Source organism: Talpa europaea, assembly GCF_964194135.1.
Source record: "Talpa europaea genome assembly, chromosome: 3".
NCBI lineage: Eukaryota > Metazoa > Chordata > Mammalia > Eulipotyphla > Talpidae > Talpa > Talpa europaea.
This window is the reverse complement of record NC_140069.1, coordinates 97630138-97647719: the sequence shown is the minus strand read 5'-3', so window position 1 is coordinate 97647719 and position 17582 is coordinate 97630138. Positions and strand designations below refer to the sequence as shown.

Sequence of the window (17582 nt, the reverse complement as noted above, 5' to 3'; positions counted from 1 at the left end):
AATTATAAATCAGAGACATACTGCAGGGGAGGAGGAGGGAGAGGGATCAGAGGGAGGGAGGGAGGAGCACAGGGGACTGAGGTGATGGTGCACGGGTGCATTGGTGAAGGAAACTCTATGGGGACTACATCTGAGGGGCTGTGGGGAAGCAAATATTGTTTAAAAATGAACAATGATGTAAAAAAATTAAAAATTAATAATAAAAAAATAAAAATAATTAAGTATTTGAAAAATCTTTCATCACCAATGCTTTTACCATAATTTTTTTAGGTATTATTTACCTTAAATATGAGTATAATGAGTGTCTTCTTAATTCAAGTTTTTCTAACAGTCTAATATACTGATAATCAATGAAGTATGAAACAATTCACTGGATTCAAAAAATTCAATAAATATTCCACATGTATTGTTTCCAATTGAATATTTACATATGTGAATTTTTATGTTAAATCATGTTCTGAGACATATTTGGCTATCATTAGGATCAAAGGAGATAATGATTTTTATGGCTCATGAGACATATGATCAAACTACTTTCTAAGTACTTACCATGACCTTCACAAAAGAAACCCTGTCACAAAAGATAACCTCTACCAATTTAACCAATATTGTGGGACCAACCACTTTACTAAACATAAAAGTATTATCCAAACATTAATCTAAACTTCTTTGATTTCTTAAACTCTTAAATATTTTTTTATTTCTGCATTTATCTACTAGAATCTGAATACTTTTCTTGTAAATATGAATAATCACCTGTGTGTTATAACGATAATCCTATTTTCTCATAAACTCATACAAATTTTTCTGGTCAGCTTTCATCCTTTAGTTGTTTCTAGAACGTTTAGTGTAATATATTAGTCTCATGTTTCATGATTTCTTTAATCATTCAGAACTTAGAAATATACTACTTCTCAAAAATACCAAAATTTTTTGTTTTAACCTATACACATTCAATTCAGAGAGTAAAGCTTCCTTTAAAAAGATAAGAGAGAGTAGAGATGGACCAACATGGTGACAGAGGCGGTTCCTTGCTTCTCTCCCAAAAGAGTCATCCAACAATTAACTGGAGGGATACTATATCCAGAGAGTTCTGTGGTTTTGAGCGAAACTGAAACCTTGACATCAGATAGCAACAAAAACTTCAATAGAGAGACAGAAGAGTCACACTTCATTGAACAAGAAGGGGTGGAGAGAAATGCCTGGAGATTGTGGTCTATGGTGGGGATACAGATGGTGGAACTTCTAGAAACACATGCAGAGGAGTTGGGGAGCCTTCTACAGGCTGGGTCCCCATTAAAAAGAACAAAAACAAAACACTGAACTGCACTATCCTTCCCTAAACCCTCAGGACTGGTACTGAACTAATTAAGCATACTGATGGCACAGACTGCAGAGTTTCATATTAGCAATCACAGAAGAATATTGGCAGTGCCACAAACATAAAACAGCCCTCCCCTGTTCACACATTCTCACCAGTGGCTTGACCCTCCAAGATCCTCCCCCATTCACTGACTCAGCAACTGGAAGATCAGGTATCAGAACCTCTGGAAGCCAGAAAATATAATTTTAAAAAAAAATCAAATAAAGCCACAGCACCACTTGTTGGAAAAGTAGTTTAACTTTCTAAGTTACTGCCACAAATAGAAAAAAAAAAGGGAAATCTAAAGCAGAAAAGTGGTTTAATGTACAAAAGTGGTTTAATGTACAGTGATCTCCAATATACTAATGCACAGTAAATACAGGTGGAAGAAGAAAAGAAAATCAAAGTAAAAAATGTAAAGAAACACTTCAAGAATTATATAAGGCTATTAAAAAAGGCAACATAAGGATAATGAGTATCTGTGTGGGGAAAAGATAACAGAGCTTATTCAAAGAAATAATAGAGGAGGGCCTCCCTGGTGGCACAGAGGTTAGTCTAGCACTATCAAGCTATCCACAGCCCACTGTGGCATGAGTTCAATCCCCAGTCAGAGAGCTAACCCACATGGTGCAGCAGACGTCTCCTGTCTTGCTCGCTTCTCCCCTCAGCAGTGTATTTCAGTAGATACACCTGCTCTGTTCCCCACTCTGTCTCTGGTGAATCCTCTCACCTCCCCAACAACCCCCTACCCCAGCACCTTTGGCCTACACCCCAGTTCTTATATGCATAAATAAATAAAAATAAATCATTTTTAAAAAAAGAAATAGAGGAAAATTTCGCAAACAAATATAAGTCCATGAAGTTAAAAAAACATTTGGTTACCTGCAAGAATGAGACCTACACCAAGATACATAATAGTGAAACTTCCAAAAGGTCAAAACTGAAAGAATATTGAAGTCAATTAGGAAAAAATAAACAGATTACTTACAAAAGTACTCCATCAGTATTACATCAGACTTTTCAGCAGAAACTCCCCAAACAAGGAGAAAATGGAATAATACATTCAAAATAGTCAAAGGTAAAAACTGCCACCCAAGAATACTATAACCTGCAAGACTCTTTCAGATACATGGGAGAAATAAAGGTATTCACAGACAAACAGAAGCTGAAGGAGTTGCCAATACTTTCCTCTCCTACAAGAATGATGAAAGAAGCTCTCCTATCCAAACCAAAAAGAAGAAAATATATACTAAAAAATAGAACAAAGAAATGGATAGAAACAGAAAAGACAAAATGGACCAATAAAAATGCACAAAAAAAAACTTTCTGCTGCCCTGAGAAAACACATGTAAAATCCAAAGACAAACATAGCCTCAAAGCAAGTGTTTGGAAAACAGTCCTACAAGTGCATGGGACTCCCAAAAATCCATACTTTGATCAGATAAAATAGATGATCAACTAAAAAAGGTAACACAAGACAAGGATGGAGTATTTATAATAATTAAGAAGCAAAATAGCATGAAGACACAGCACTCATCAACATAATAATAGGGGATTTCAATGGACAAATCAGCCAGGCAGAAAATCAAAAAGGAAAAAAATCCTTAAATAAGGAATTAGACCATATGGGCTTAATGGGTATTTTATACAGTAAGCCACCACCTAAAAGTTGAATACATATTCTTCTGAAGTACACAAGGTACATTCTTGAGGTTAAACCACATGGTGAATAACAAAGAATATTTTCTCTGAAATTACAAATTCACAAAAGATTATTTTCTTTGATCACAATGGCATGAAAATACAAATCAATCACCAAATAATGGGGGGAAAAAAACACTAGTTAGTGGAGACTGAATAACACATACCTGACTGAGTATTGGTTTTAGAAGAAAATGAAAAAAAAATTTTTAAATACCTGGAGATAAATGAAAAGGAAGACATGAGGTACCAAAAAATACAGGATGCAGCAAAAGCAGTAATAAGAGAGAAGTTTACAGCAGTAGGGGTCCACATCAAAAAATAAAAGCAATCTTAAATAAATATCCTTACACCTTAAGGAACTAAAAAAAGAACAAACAAGACCAAAAAGCAGTAGAAGGAAATAATACAAATTATAGAGTAGAAATGAAAAAAAAATTTTAAGGTACACAATACCAATAAAGCAAAAGATGGTTCTTTGAAAAAATAAACAATATATACAGACCTCTAGCTAGGTTCACTAAAAAAAAGAAAAGGAGGGGGGAGAAAACTCTAAAAATAGAGTCAAAAATATACATTATATAGACAAGCAGTACCTCAATAAAAATATATCTATATAAAATTTGAGTAAATAAAAATTGTGAACTCATTCTCCCAGAGTACTATTTCAAACATGGTCCTCCCATATTAACTGCATAGAGAAATATATAAGGGACTGATTCTAAATGTAGATGATGTACTTAGGTGGTATTTCTCAGTATGGACACTAGAAAACTGCACTTTTAAAATAACAGGTGACTCATATGCAGATTTAGGCTTGAAAAATCCAAACAGAAGAAAGAATGTAGGTGAGCCATGTATTGTGAGATTAGAAGAAGGATGAGCAACATAGAGGCCTGAAAATCAAGAGTGAAACGAATATCAAATAGTACATACATGTATTTTTTTCTCATAGTTTTTTTGAGATATAATTCACATACCATAAAATTTACTCTTGTTGAAAGGTGAACAATTCAGTGCTTTTAGTATATATTCAGAGCTGTGAAACCTTTACCATTATCTAATTAGAGAACATTTCCTTCAAAACTAAAAGAGATCTCACATGCATTAGCAGTTATATACTCTTAGTCCAAATCCCTATTGCAAGCAATCACTAATCTACTTTGTCTCTACTGATTTACATGTGAAATGTTCAGATAAATGACATCATGTCATATGCAGACTGACTGCTTTCACTTCACATAATGTTCTCAGGGTTTTTCCATGTTGTAACATGAACTAATACTTCATTCTTTTTTTTTTTTTTTTTTACAGAGTTTTACTAATCACTCTCAGGAAGTTTAGATTACATACATTACATTATAATAGACTTTTCCCCAGCGGTCACTTAAAACCAAGCCACTGTTTTTTCCAAGCACTTGGGCAGTTTTGAGTTTGCAGCATTTGCAAAGTGATTTGTGCAGCTCTCGAGACACTAGAGCTCGCTTTCCCTTCTTTAGATCGTAACGTGGTCATTCTCTGTCAGGTTTTCAAGTTAATTATTTCCTATTTCTCCAAGTCTGTTCTTTATTCCCCTTCCCAGGCCACTTTCTACCTTTCCTGCCACACACTTTGTTGGCCCCTGGTAGACAGCTCTGCATCCAGCCCCTCTTTGTTCCCACCCAGCCTCAGCACACCCTCCAGCTGGGACCTTGGAGTTTATTCTGGAGGGTAGTAATCTCATAGCAAAAGTATGTCATTACTGTAGAATCAGAAGTTACAGTTCGACTTCCCTGCTTATCAGTAACATTCTTTTTTTTTTTTATTTTTTTAATATTAAATTTTATTTTTATATCCCCCCATACAATTACAAACGCCCCATTCTGACCCCAATCCTTCCCCTCCCGCCCCCCACCCCCCAAAAAGTGTCTCTGGTTCATAGTTTTTTGTTGATTTTGATTTTCACTTTCTTATATTCATTTTCCTGGTCCCTTATTTAAGTTTTCTAGATTCCTGCTATGAGTGAGAGCATCCGGTATTTTTCTTTTTCTTTTTGGCTTATTTCGCTGAGCATGATCCCTTCCAGTGCCATCCATGTTGCTGCAAATTGCATGTGTTTATCTTTTTTGAATGCTGAGTAATATTCCATGGTATATATGTACCACATCTTCTTGATCCAGTCATCTATTTTTGGGCATTTGGGTTGTTTCCAAAGCTTAGCTATTGTAAACAGTGCTGCTATAAACATAGGAGTGCAGGTGCTCTTTGGAATTGATGTTTCTGTGTCCTTTGGGTAAATACCTAGGAGTGGAATTGCTGGATCATATGGAAGCTCTATGTTTAGTAGGTCCAGAAATCTCCACACAGCTCTCCATAGTGGTTGGAACAGTTTGCACTCCCACCAACAGTGCAGAAGAGTTCCTTTTTCTCCACAACCTCGCCAACATTTGTTGTTGCTAGTTTTTTTAATATGTGCCATTCTCACTGGTGTGAGGTGGTATCTCATGGTAGTTTTGATTTGCATTTCCCTGATTACAAGTGATGTTGAACATTTTTTCATATGCCTGTTGGCCATTCGCATTTCCTCTTCAGAGAAGTTTCTTTTTAGCTCTTCTGCCCATTTTTTGACTGGATTATTTTCTTTGTTGTTGCTGAGTCTCATCAGCTCTTTGCAGATTTTTGTGATCAGTCCTTTATCATTAGTGTTAGGTGCAAAAATGTTCTCCCAGTTGGTGGGTTTCTCTTTGTTTTGGTTATTGTCTCTTTTGCTGTGCAGAAGCTCTTTAATTTGATGTAGTCCCAGCTGTTTATCTTTGTCTTCACTATCACTGCTTTGGGTGATGTGTCTGTAAAGATGTCTTTGATGTGCAAATCCCGTAGTGTTTTGCCTATATTTCCTTCTATGTATTTTATGGTTTCAGGTCTTATGTCTAGTTCTTTAATCCATTTTGAGTTGATTTTTGTGTATGGTGTGAGGTAGTGGTCAAGCTTCATTCTTTTGCATGTAGCGACCCAGTTTTCCCAGCACCATTTATTGAATAAACTTTCTTTGCTCCAATGCATAGTCTTTGCTCCTTTGTCAAAGATTAGTTGACCATAAATCTGTGGGTTTATTTCTGGATTTTCTATTCGATTCCATTGGTCTGTATGTCTGTTCTTGTTCCAATACCATGCAGTTTTGATGATTATGGCTTTGTAGTATAGTTTGAAGACTGGGAGTGTGATGCCTCCATTTCATTCTTTTTTTTTCAGTAGAGCTTTGGCTATTCGGGGTTTTTGGTGATTCCATATGAATTTCATCAATAATTGTTCTATTTCTTTGAAGAATGCCATTGAGATTTTGATTGGAATAGCATTGAATCTGTATATTGCTTTTGGTAGGATGGCCATTTTAATAATGTTTATTCTTCCAATCCATGAGCAGGGGATGTCTTTCCATTTCTTTGTGTCTTCTTCTATTTCTTTTAACAGTGTTTTATAGTTTTCTTTGTATAGGTCCTTTACCTCTTTTGTTAGATTTATTCCCAAATATTTGATTTTTTTTGTTTCGATAATAAAAGGGGGGGTTTTTTTGATTTCTTCTTCTTCAGATTTATTGTTTGTGTATAGGAAGGCTACTGACTTTTGCGTGTTGATTTTGTATCCTGCCACTTTACTGAACTGATTGATGAGTTGAATTAGTTTTTCTGTGGAGATTTTGGGGTTCTCTATGTATATTATCATATCATCTGCAAATAGTGATAGTTTGACTTCTTCTTTTCCTATTTGGATTCCTTGGATGTCTTCCTCTTGTCTTATTGCTCTGGCTAGGACTTCCAGTATTATATTGAAAAGCAGTGGTGAGAGTGGACATCCTTGTCTTGTTCCAGATCTTAATGGAATTGCTTTCAGCTTTTCACCATTGAGAATGATACTGGCTGTTGGCTTGTCATAGATGGCCTTTATGATGTTGAGGTATGTTCCTTGTATCCCAAGAATTTCAAGGGCTTTTATCATGAATGGGTGTTGCACTTTGTCGAAAGCTTTCTCAGCATCTATTGATATTATCATATGGTTTTTATATTTCTTTTTGTTGATGTGTTGGATAACGTTGATTGATTTTCGGATGTTAAACCATCCTTGTGCCCCTGGAATGAATCCAACTTGGTCGTGGTGAATTATCTTATGGATACATTGTTGGATTCTGATAGCTAAAATTTTATTGAGGATTTTTGCATCAGTGTTCATTAGGGAGATTGGCCTATAGTTTTCCATTTTTGTGTTGTCCTTATTCGGTTTTGGTATTAGTGTAATATTGGCTTCATAGAACGTGTTTGGTATTGTCCCTTCCTTCTCAATTTTTTGGAAGAGTTTGTGAAGGATAGGCACTAATTCGTCTCTGAATGTTTGGTAGAATTCATTTGTAAATCCATCAGGTCCTGGGCTTTTGTTTTTGGGGAGGTTTTTGATTACCATTTCAATTTCGCTAATTGTAATTGGTCTGTTTAGGTGTTCTATTTCTTCTTTATCTAGCTTTGGGTGATTGTAGAGTTGTAGGAATTTGTCCATCTCCTCTAGATTGTTGAACTTGTTTCCATATAACTGTTCATAGTAGTTACTGATTATTCTTTTGATTTCTGCTGTGTCCGTTGTGATTTCTCCTCTTTCATTTATGATCCTGTGTATTTGTGCTTTCTCCCTTTTTTCCTTTGTGAGTCTGGCTAGGGGGTTGTCTATTTTATTTATTTTTTCAAAGAACCAGCTCTTGGTTTCATTGATCTTTTGGATTGTTTTTTTAGTTTCAATTTCATTTATTTCTGCTTTGGTTTTTATTATTTCTTTTCTTCTACTGGTTTTGGGGTTTTTTTGTTCTTCTTTTTCTAGATCTTTGAGCTTCAAGATTAGGTTGTTTCTTTGAGTTTTCTTGTTTTTTGATGTGAGCTTCTAGTGCTATATATTTTCCTCTTATTACTGCTTTTGCTGCATCCCATACATTTAGGATATTGGTGTCCTCCTTGTCATTCAATTCAAAGAATTTTTTAATTTCTTCTTTGATCTCCTCGTTAGTCCAGTGGTCTTCCAGTAGTGTGGCTTTTAATCTCCATGAGGTAGGATAGTTCCTTGCCTTCTTTTTATGATTTATTTCTAGTTTGATGCCTTCGTGGTCAGAAAAGATGGTTGGTATGATTTCAATATTGGTGTATCTGTTGATGTTTGTCTTGTGCCCCAGTATGTGATCGATCCTGGAGAATGATCCATGTGCGCTTGAGAAAAATGTGTACTCTGTTTTTTTGGGGTTTAGTGTTCTATAGATGTCTGTTAAGCCCAAATGCTCTAGGTCCTTATTTAGAGCTTTAGTTTCTTTACTTATTTTTTGTCTTGTTGATCTATCCATTGTTGCTAGTGGTGTGTTGAAGTCTCCCACTACGTATGTGTTTTCTCTGATGTCTGTTTTCAGAGAGGACAACAGTTGTCTGATATATTTTGGTGCTCTTTCGTTTGGTGAGTATATGTTAATGAGTGTTATTTCCTCTTGAAGTATTGTCCCCTTAATCATAATGTAGTGACCATTGGGGTCTCTTTTTATTTTTTTGAGTTTGAAGTCTGTTTTATCTGATATAAGTATAGCTGTTCCTGCTTTCTTTTTGGCCCATTTGCTTGTAGGATTGTTTTCCATCCTTTGACTTTGAGCCTATTTTTATCTTTTGTAGCTAAATGTGTTTCCTGGAGACAGCAAAAGGTTGGGTTTTGTTTCTTAATCCAGGCTGCAACTCTGTGTCTTTTTATTGAAGAGTTTAGTCCATTTACATTTAGAGTTAATATTGATATGTTAGCATCTGTATTTGCCATTATGTTTGTCTTTCCTTTGATTTTATTTATTCTTTTAATAACGTTTTTTTTTTTTTTGGTCTTCTTTCATTGTTATTCGTCCCTCTGAGGTTCTGGCTTTAGGATTCCTTGTAGTATTTTTTGGAGTGGGGGTTTAGTCGTAATGAAATTCCGGAGTTTCTGTTTGTCTGGGAAGGTCCATATTCTTTCTTCATGGAGGAAAGAGAGCTTTGCGGGATAGGGTATTCTTGGTTGGCATCTGTTTTCTTGGAGTCTGTTGACTATGTCCCTCCACTCTCTCCTTGCCCGTAGTGTTTCTTCAGAGAAGTCTGATGTCAGCCTGATTGGTTTTCCTTTGAATGTTATCTGTTTCTTCCCTCTTGTCAGCTTCATTATTTTTTCCTTGTCCTGGATTCTTGGGAGCTTTACTATTATGTGTCTTGCTGTGTTTTTCCTTTCGTCATGGAAGTTTGGTGTTCTTCTTGCTTCTTGTATATCAATTTTCAGCTCCTTCTTTGCATTTGGGAAGTTCTCTTCAATTATCTCCTGGAATATTTTCTCTGTTCCTACATCTCTCTCCTCTCCTTCTGGAATTCCTATAACTCTTATATTTCCTTTCCTCATGGAGTCAGATAGTTCCCGAAGTCTTTCTTCATTCTTTTTCCTTCGTACTTCTCTTTCCTTTTCTGTTTTGGTTCTTTTTATTGCTGTGTCTTCAAGAGAACTTATTCGTTCTTCCATTTCATCTATTCTGCTTTCCTTGCTTTTCCCGGAGTTCTTTAGTTCCTCCATTAATTCTTTCATCTCCTGCATTTCTTTTACTTCCCTCTTTAGGGACTCAATTTCCTTCTTCTGATCTATCACTTTTTTAATCATGGCAATTTTAAATTCTCTTTCTGGAAGGCTCAGAAGTTCTTCCAAGTTGCTGTCGTTGCAATCTCGGGAGTGGTTTTCTTTTTGTGGTGTGCTTCTTTCCTGAGGAGTTGTTAGGTTGCGTGTGGTTCTTCTACTCCCTACTGTCTGTTTTCTAATTTGTCGTATGCGTTGGGACACTGTGTTGCTCGGACTGACTGGCATCTTGGGTGAACTTCTCCGCTCCCCTCTGGCTCTTCCAGGAGCCATCTCTGTCTTCTGGGGGAGTTTTCTGCTGGTTTTAGGCAGTTTTTACTGAAGAAATGTCCCTGTTCCCAAATGGCGAAGCGGGATGCAGTCCCTGCGCCTCCGGTTTCAGGCACACTCTTCTGCGCACCCGGTCTGCCCCAGACGTGGTTGCCTGCTCCCTCTGTGGGCTCAGGCTGCTGGTCGGAAGGGGCCTGGCGTGGGCTAACTTCCCGGCTGACCACTGGGTCCTCCAGAAGCCTTCTGCCCTTTTCAAGCAGTCTTAAGAAATTTCCTGTTTTATGGGGTGTTAGTGACTTTTTTTTCCTGGTCGCTAGGTGGCGCCAGAGATCTCTCCTATTGTCCTTGGGGGGCTGTTTTTCGCCTCCCCCACCCCGTGGGACAGGGAACAGAGCGGGAATGGTAGGGTACACCTCAACAGCTTTGGGGTGCTGTGTCTGCCTTGTGCCCCACCGTCGTGGAGAACCCACGCCCCAAATTTTCGTGCCCCGGGTCTCAGTTCAAAGCCCTCAGTTCCAGGACGCGGGCTGTAGCCCAGTTCAGTGGCGCGGGAATGGCGCCTTTTGCACAGCTCCCGTGCCTGGGCGCCTGGTTCCTGCTTACTCAGGGAGGGACCTTCACCTCAGTGAGGACCTCCGCGCGTCTCCCCGCAAGCCTAGGTCGTCTCCCCACAAGCCTAGGTCGCAGGCGCGGGGACCTGGGCAGCAGCAATCCCGGTCTGCACTTGCTTTTCAAGCGCGCCGAGCGCGCAGCTTTCCGGGCAAGCTTACTGGCAGCCCAGGCTGTGTGCGCGTCTCCCGGGGTCTTTGTTCTTCTCTAATGGCGCCCGGAGCCGTTCGCTCACTGCTGTGGCGAATCCTGCAGGGTTCGCCTCAGCTCCCGTTCACGGGGTGTGGTGGCTGCAATAGTTCCTTTCCACTCACAGTCCCGCTTGCTGCGTCCTTTGTTCTTGTTGGCCGTTTTGGTTTGTTGTTTTCCTCCTCGGAGAGTGCCGCCTCTGTGGGCGGGGGAGGGGAGCAGGGTTCTGCGCTTCCCTCCCTTCTCGTCCTCTTTTATGGCCACTTTCTTCTTCGGGTAGTTTGCTGGAGTCACCCGTTTATCTTCCGTGTCCCAGTTCTCACTGGGACCTGCCGCTTTTCCTCCCTATTAACTTTTTTTAATGGAAGATCTTACTCGCAGCGTCTCCTCGCCGCCATGTTGCTCCGCCCCAATACTTCATTTTTTTTTATTGCCAAGTAACACTTCATTGTATGGTTACTCCAGAAAATGTTTATGCAGTCAGCATTAGAACATTTGGACTGTTTTCACTTTTTTGCTATTTTGACTATGTTGCTATGAATGTTCATGTGTAAGGTTTTTGTATGGACAGACATCTCCATGAATGTTGGATGATTATCTAGAATTTAAATTGCTTACTACATATGGTAACTACATGTTTAAACTTTTGAGAAATTGTCAGATTTCCAAAGCCACTTCACCATTGTACATTTGCAACACCATTTCCAGTTTGCCTCATTCTTCCCAGTATTTGTCATTATCTGACTTTTTGATTCAAGTTATGCTAGTGGGTGTGAAGCAATATCACATTGTATTTTGATTTGCATTTCCCTAGTGACTGATAAGGTTGAGCACTTTTTCATGTGCCTCTTGGGCATTTGTGTATCTTCTTTGGAGAAATGTCTATTCAAAGTCTGGCCCATTTTTCAATTGCCTTTTATCTTTTTGAGTTCTTTATATTAAACACAAACCCTTTCGTGGTATGATTTGCCAGTAATTTTCCCAGTCTGTGGGCTGTCGTCTCATTTTCTTGGTAGTATCCTTTGATGCACAAAAAACTTAAATTCCAATAAGCCTAAGTTTTCTTCTGTTCCTTGTGCTTTTCAAATCCTATCTAAGAAAAATTACCTAACCCAAGGTCAGATTTAAACTGCTTTCTCTATGATTTTTATAGCACTAGCTTTACATTTAGGGCTATGAATTAATGAATTTTACAGATGGTATCATAGGGATGGAAATTCTTTTACATATAAATATACAGTTTTTCCAGCATCGTTTCTTGAAAAAGGCCTATTACCTTATTGAATTGCCCTGGTACCCTTGTTGAAAATCAACTGACCACATTTGTTTGTATCTATGTAAAACATAGAAGTTCCAAAATTCATCATGGATCTGTAGGCCTTTCTTCGGCTTTAGCTTTCAGTAGTTTATGGCATGTCTAGTTGTGGATGTTTTCAAGTTTATCCTTCTTGTAACTTACAGAGCTTGTTGAATATGCACATTCATATTTTTAATCAAATTTAGAAAATGTTCAGCTATTACATACTCAAAAAAAATTTTTTTTAAGATTTATTTATTTATACAAGCACTGAATACAGTCAGAAGCACGGGAGGGTGAGAGAATTCACCAGAGCCAGAGCAGGGAGCAGAGCACGCAGAAGGACCGAAGTACACTGCTGAGGGGAGCAGCAGGCGGCAGGAGAGGTCTGAGCGCCATGTGGGACCCTCCTCCGGTGGCCGGGGAGCAGCCAGGGATAGAACCGGCGCAGCAGAGGCTGCGGGCAGCTTCACAACCCAGCGCTCAACCGCTGCGCCACCGGGGAGGCCTTCAAAATATTCTTTCTGCCCCTTTCCTCTCCTTCAAGAAGCTGAAGGGATTAAAGTTATTGGTTTGATTGATGGTGTTCACTGGCCTCACTGTCTCTGTTCATCCTTTATTCTTTTTTCTCAATTGACATGTTTTAATTCACTGATCTTTTGTAAATCTAAATCTGCTACTGTGGCCCTGTAATGAATTTTTCATGTATTATTTATTTTTTAACTCCATTAATTATACTTGATTCTTATGATTTCTTTGTTGATATTCCCTATTTCATGACACAGTTCTCGTTTTCCTATGATTCTTTAGATGTGGTCTACTTCAGTTCTCCTTAAACATTTTTATTACAGTTGGTATGTCTGTATACTAAATCCAACAACTGACTTCCTCTAGGAAAATTTTTATTGACTGCTTGCTTTTTCCTGCCTATGAACAATAGTTCCTATTTTTTGAATGTTTCACTTTTTTACTTAAAACTGGACATTTAAAATACAACAATTTCCAACTTTGGAAATCATTTCTCCCTCTCAACCAAGAGTTTATTGCTACTGCTTGCTGTTGATTATGATATTTGCTTAGTGATTTTCCTGGACTAATTCTTTCACATCTGTACTCTTTTCATGTGCAACTAATCTTGATGGTCAGCTAATAACAGATGTTTCTTTAAATGCTTATAACCAGAAAGTTGACTTCCTAGCCTTTGCTGAGATGCTCTATATGTTGGGACACATATTCAACATCTGGCAATTTAAAACTGCTTTCAATCTTCTTACTCTGCTTTCCACAACCTTAAGGTCAGCCAGGGACAAAAGACTGGAGACCCTGCACATGTTTCCTGGGCATTCACAGAGCCTTGAACATGTATGTGATGTGGCCTTCTGGAACCACAATATGTTTGGAGCTTTTCCATGCACCCCATCAACATAATTCCCAGATTTTCCTATTAAATTGTTGTTCCCAACAGGTATCACCACCTCAGGTAGTTGTGATATTAAACAACTGCTATGATTTTTTCAACAAATGCCCTGGAAAAAGTGTGTTTCCCTCTGAACAAGTTCTGACTTAAGCCAAATAAAGGAAAGTCCTATGAATGGGGATTTTTCCTGGGAGCTGACAACCTGGTCAAATACTGGCAATTCTCTAGTAATGGAGCTTTTTGAAGAAATAAAACATTCTGCCAATTCCACTGACTGTTAGATCACTGTTTTATATAGAAAACATGATTATAAGGCTGCTGGTTCAGAAAACTATAGGAAAAGCTGGGGACAGGGAATGGGACTACAGCAAGTAAAAACACTACAAAGCCCACAATTCTTACCAAGATTCAGTTATTTATCTTGAACATTCTTTCAAGTGTTACAAGTCCTTGGCTAAGAGTTCTGAAAACTGATTTTGATAATTTTTGGCAGTATTCTTGTTCCTTTATAGAGGAATAGATTTTTCTGAAGTCCTTACTCTGCCATTCCAGAAGTGCTTCTACATGTCATTTGAAGGGCAAAAGATATGATTATACCAACAAATAAGAAATGATAAAAATTGTAATTTGATGACTTGAGAGAAATGCTAAAAAGAAATTTAACAAATGTTGTCATTTAAATATACACTGAAATGACTCAGCACTGATACTTTGAAATGAACCAGAGGTTTTCTATAAATTTCTTAGTATTACCTCCTCCACAATGCTTTCCCTGTCACCCCTCTTCCATAGGATAAGCAGCCCTCCTCTGTGATTCCACAAGCTCTGTCCAGAGCTATCATTGGATATTCCATGCTGTGTTGTGAAGATGTGCCTACATCTCTGACTTTCTCAATAGATTATATGCTTTATAAGTGCAAAAACCATGTTTTATTTATATTTATATCCCTGCAAGTGGATAAAAAGCAGATGACAACTATCATTTGTTGAACAAAAGTGTCACCCAACATCATGAGCCAGCCAAGATACTGAAAATCTGTACAAGATTTCTCCAGCAATCTAGTAACCTTTTCTATTATAATTATACTATATAATTTCCAAAAGTAACTACAGAAAACCCTCCCTTAACAACTACAGTTCAAATAAAATTTCAAAGCATACAATATTTTACATAGCCAAATATGTTTTATTTTTTATAAGTGGAATACCAAAAACACAACCCAACTAGCTCCAGAACACATTCAGAATTTTTTTCAGTTTATTTAACCAAACTAAACAAAGTTATTAAAATGAATATTTGCACTAACAAAGAATATTATTCCATCAATCAAATTTGGTTTCACCATTTCTTATCTTTTCCTTGCTCCATCTTAAATTCTTCCTCTTTATATTGAATATATTCAGTATCTTTTTCTGGGTTTGGAATTGACTTCCCCTTTGGTAGCAAAAAACATTCAGCATTCAGAACTTGTTCAGCTGTCATTGAATTTCTACAACAGATCAAGCTACAGAGGAGGGATTTGATATTATCATCCTGCAAGCAAAAAGAGATGTTACAAAAATAAATAACAATCGAACAGCAAAAGGACAAATTTGTAATAAGGAAGGAGAATTCAATTCAAAAACACTTTTAGTCAATGATATAGAATAAAAGTATTTTCTATTTAGATTTTTAAAGATTTCTACAAAATCCAACTGGTTTTTATTGGAAAGGAATTACTCTAGTAATAAAAACAATAATAATGTGTGTTGGGGGGAGGAGTAAAAGGAAAGAAAATCACCACTGAAATAAGTCAAAAACAAGTGAAAATCCAAAATGAACACTTTATAACTCCCCCTTGTTTTAAGGCATGGAGTCAGAGTTTGACACTGCAGATTTCACACTGAAGGAAGCGCCTCTACAAAGGCACCCTCCTTTACCTGATCAACTGCTTCTGGGTTCAATTTTGAAGTTTTGATCTCATATAGGAACTCTTCTACTACCACTACCATCACCATCATTATAGGAACCATAATTTATTAGGGCTCACTATTTCAAAGAAATGTTATTTCTATTATCACTTGTAAACAACACAATGATTATTATTTCCATGTCCCTACGCAATTGGGTATGCCTTCTTCACTCCCTTTGATGACTCTAATCAGAACACATTTCATACTAAATAAAAATCACCTGTTGACTGCTGGCATCCTCAGACCCTAAGATTCTTCAGATCATAAATTTTAGTTTACTATTTCATCCCCAACAACTAGCATAGTGTCAAGAAGATACTCAGTATTTACTAAATGAATAAAATGTCAACACCTATACTGCACTCTATAGAATGTTTTAAACATATGTAAAGGCGAGTTTTATGGCCAAATAGATTGACTCAGAAAAGGAACTCTGGATAGCAAAATTAAGGTGGAAGTAAACTGAGCGCTTCATTTGTTAAAATACACACACACACACACACACACACACACACAGAGCGGTAGTACCCTCAGAAGGCATAAACTTAACCGAAAAGTACAAAATCTAAATGAGAAAAAATAGCACTTACTCTTAAAAACAACAAAGGTAGATATAGAACAAGTAGAGAATTGTGTGTGCTTGGACAAAAAGATTCACAATAAATGTGCCGATTTTCCCAAATTTATAAACTTTACATGACTCTAATAAAAATGCAGAATTTTTCCCTTCAAACAATATAAGTTAACTGTAAAGATCTTTTAGAAGAATAATACGCAGACATGAGAGACCTGAAAAAAATAGCAATGAAGCAATAGCCTTCTCAACTATTGAAAGATATTTAAAAATTTGTTAATAAAAAAAAAAAAGGCACTGGAACATGACTAAACAAACTAATGGGACAAAATTGAAAAACTGAAAATATACTCCTATAAAATGAAATTTTAATGTGTGAAATGATTGCCTTTCCAAGGGAGGGATAACTTTTTAATAAAATGTTTTACAATGGAAAAGGATATTATCAAATCTATTTCTCATACCAAACACCACTCTGGGGGGGATGCTGATAATGGGTAGAACACGCATACATATGTCAAAAGAGACAGTAGATGGGAAATCTCTACTTGCCTCTCAATTTTGGCAAAAACCTAAAACTGCTATTAAAAAGGGAGGGGCTACAAAAAAATAATTATAAAATATTTTTAAATGACAAAAAATGAGGATTTTCTTCACCTAAAAAATGGCATGAAAATTTATTTAGAACCCAATCAATATACTTTCACAGATTCACTTACTGCCACATGTAACCTCTTATTACCTAGTCATACTAGATGATTTAATTACAAAAGAACAATTTTAACATAACAGGATACTGGAGGATACAACAAAGACTAATTTACCTCCAGTATTAGACTTACATAATTTGTGTCAAACATACAATCCAGCAGTATTTTCTGGCAACAATTCCCTGGCAGTAGTCTAAATAGGGCACTTTAATACTTTTCAATACCTTACTGTGAATGCTACTCTGCAATCTTACAAAAATTAGAGAACATTCTCAAGTATTTAGTTTTGCATTATTACTACATATCACATTTCCAATCAAAAAATGACTAAAGATCACATACCAAATGACACTGATCCACTTTCGGGATTCCATCTTCATTTGTTTCAAATTCCTGATTTTGAACAGAAAGCTGTTAAAGAAAATGAAAATGAATAAATACCCAATGTACCAAAATGCCATTCCTATAGCAAAGTCAAATCTGGAACTTTTCAGCACCTCCCTGGTGGCCCATCAACCTGTGGGGCAGGCTGCGGCAAGAGTTCCATTCCTGGCCAGCCACAGAGCAGCACACATGGCACAGTGGACCTCTCCTGACTCGCCAGCTGCTCCCCTCAGCAGTATGTTTCAGTCAGTCTGCCTGTTCTGTTTCCCGTTCTTTCTCTGGTGGATCCTCTCACCCGCCTCCCCCCCCCCCGGCCCCAACACACACACACACACACACACACACCCCTCTGGCCTGTACTCCAGCTCTTGCATGCATAAATAAATAAATCTTTAAAAAAAAATCTGGAACTTTTCAGATTCTAGAGAGAAGATGACCACTCACCCAAAGCACATTAGCTCTTGTAGGACAAAAAACCA

At 37.4% G+C, this 17582-nt stretch overlaps 1 protein-coding gene across 1 annotated transcript in view; it reads right to left on the bottom strand.

Moving 5' to 3' along the window:
- Window positions 1-14821: 14821 nt before the first annotated feature.
- The window catches only part of STK31 (serine/threonine kinase 31), a gene marked incomplete at both ends in the record, with an annotated part of 72664 nt that continues 69903 nt past the window's right edge, over window positions 14822-17582 (bottom strand). The window contains 2 exons of the mRNA XM_084230594.1: window positions 14822-15016; window positions 17062-17130. Coding sequence (XP_084086720.1) covers window positions 14822-15016; window positions 17062-17130 — 264 coding nt within the window. The remainder of the gene's footprint in view (window positions 15017-17061; window positions 17131-17582) is intronic.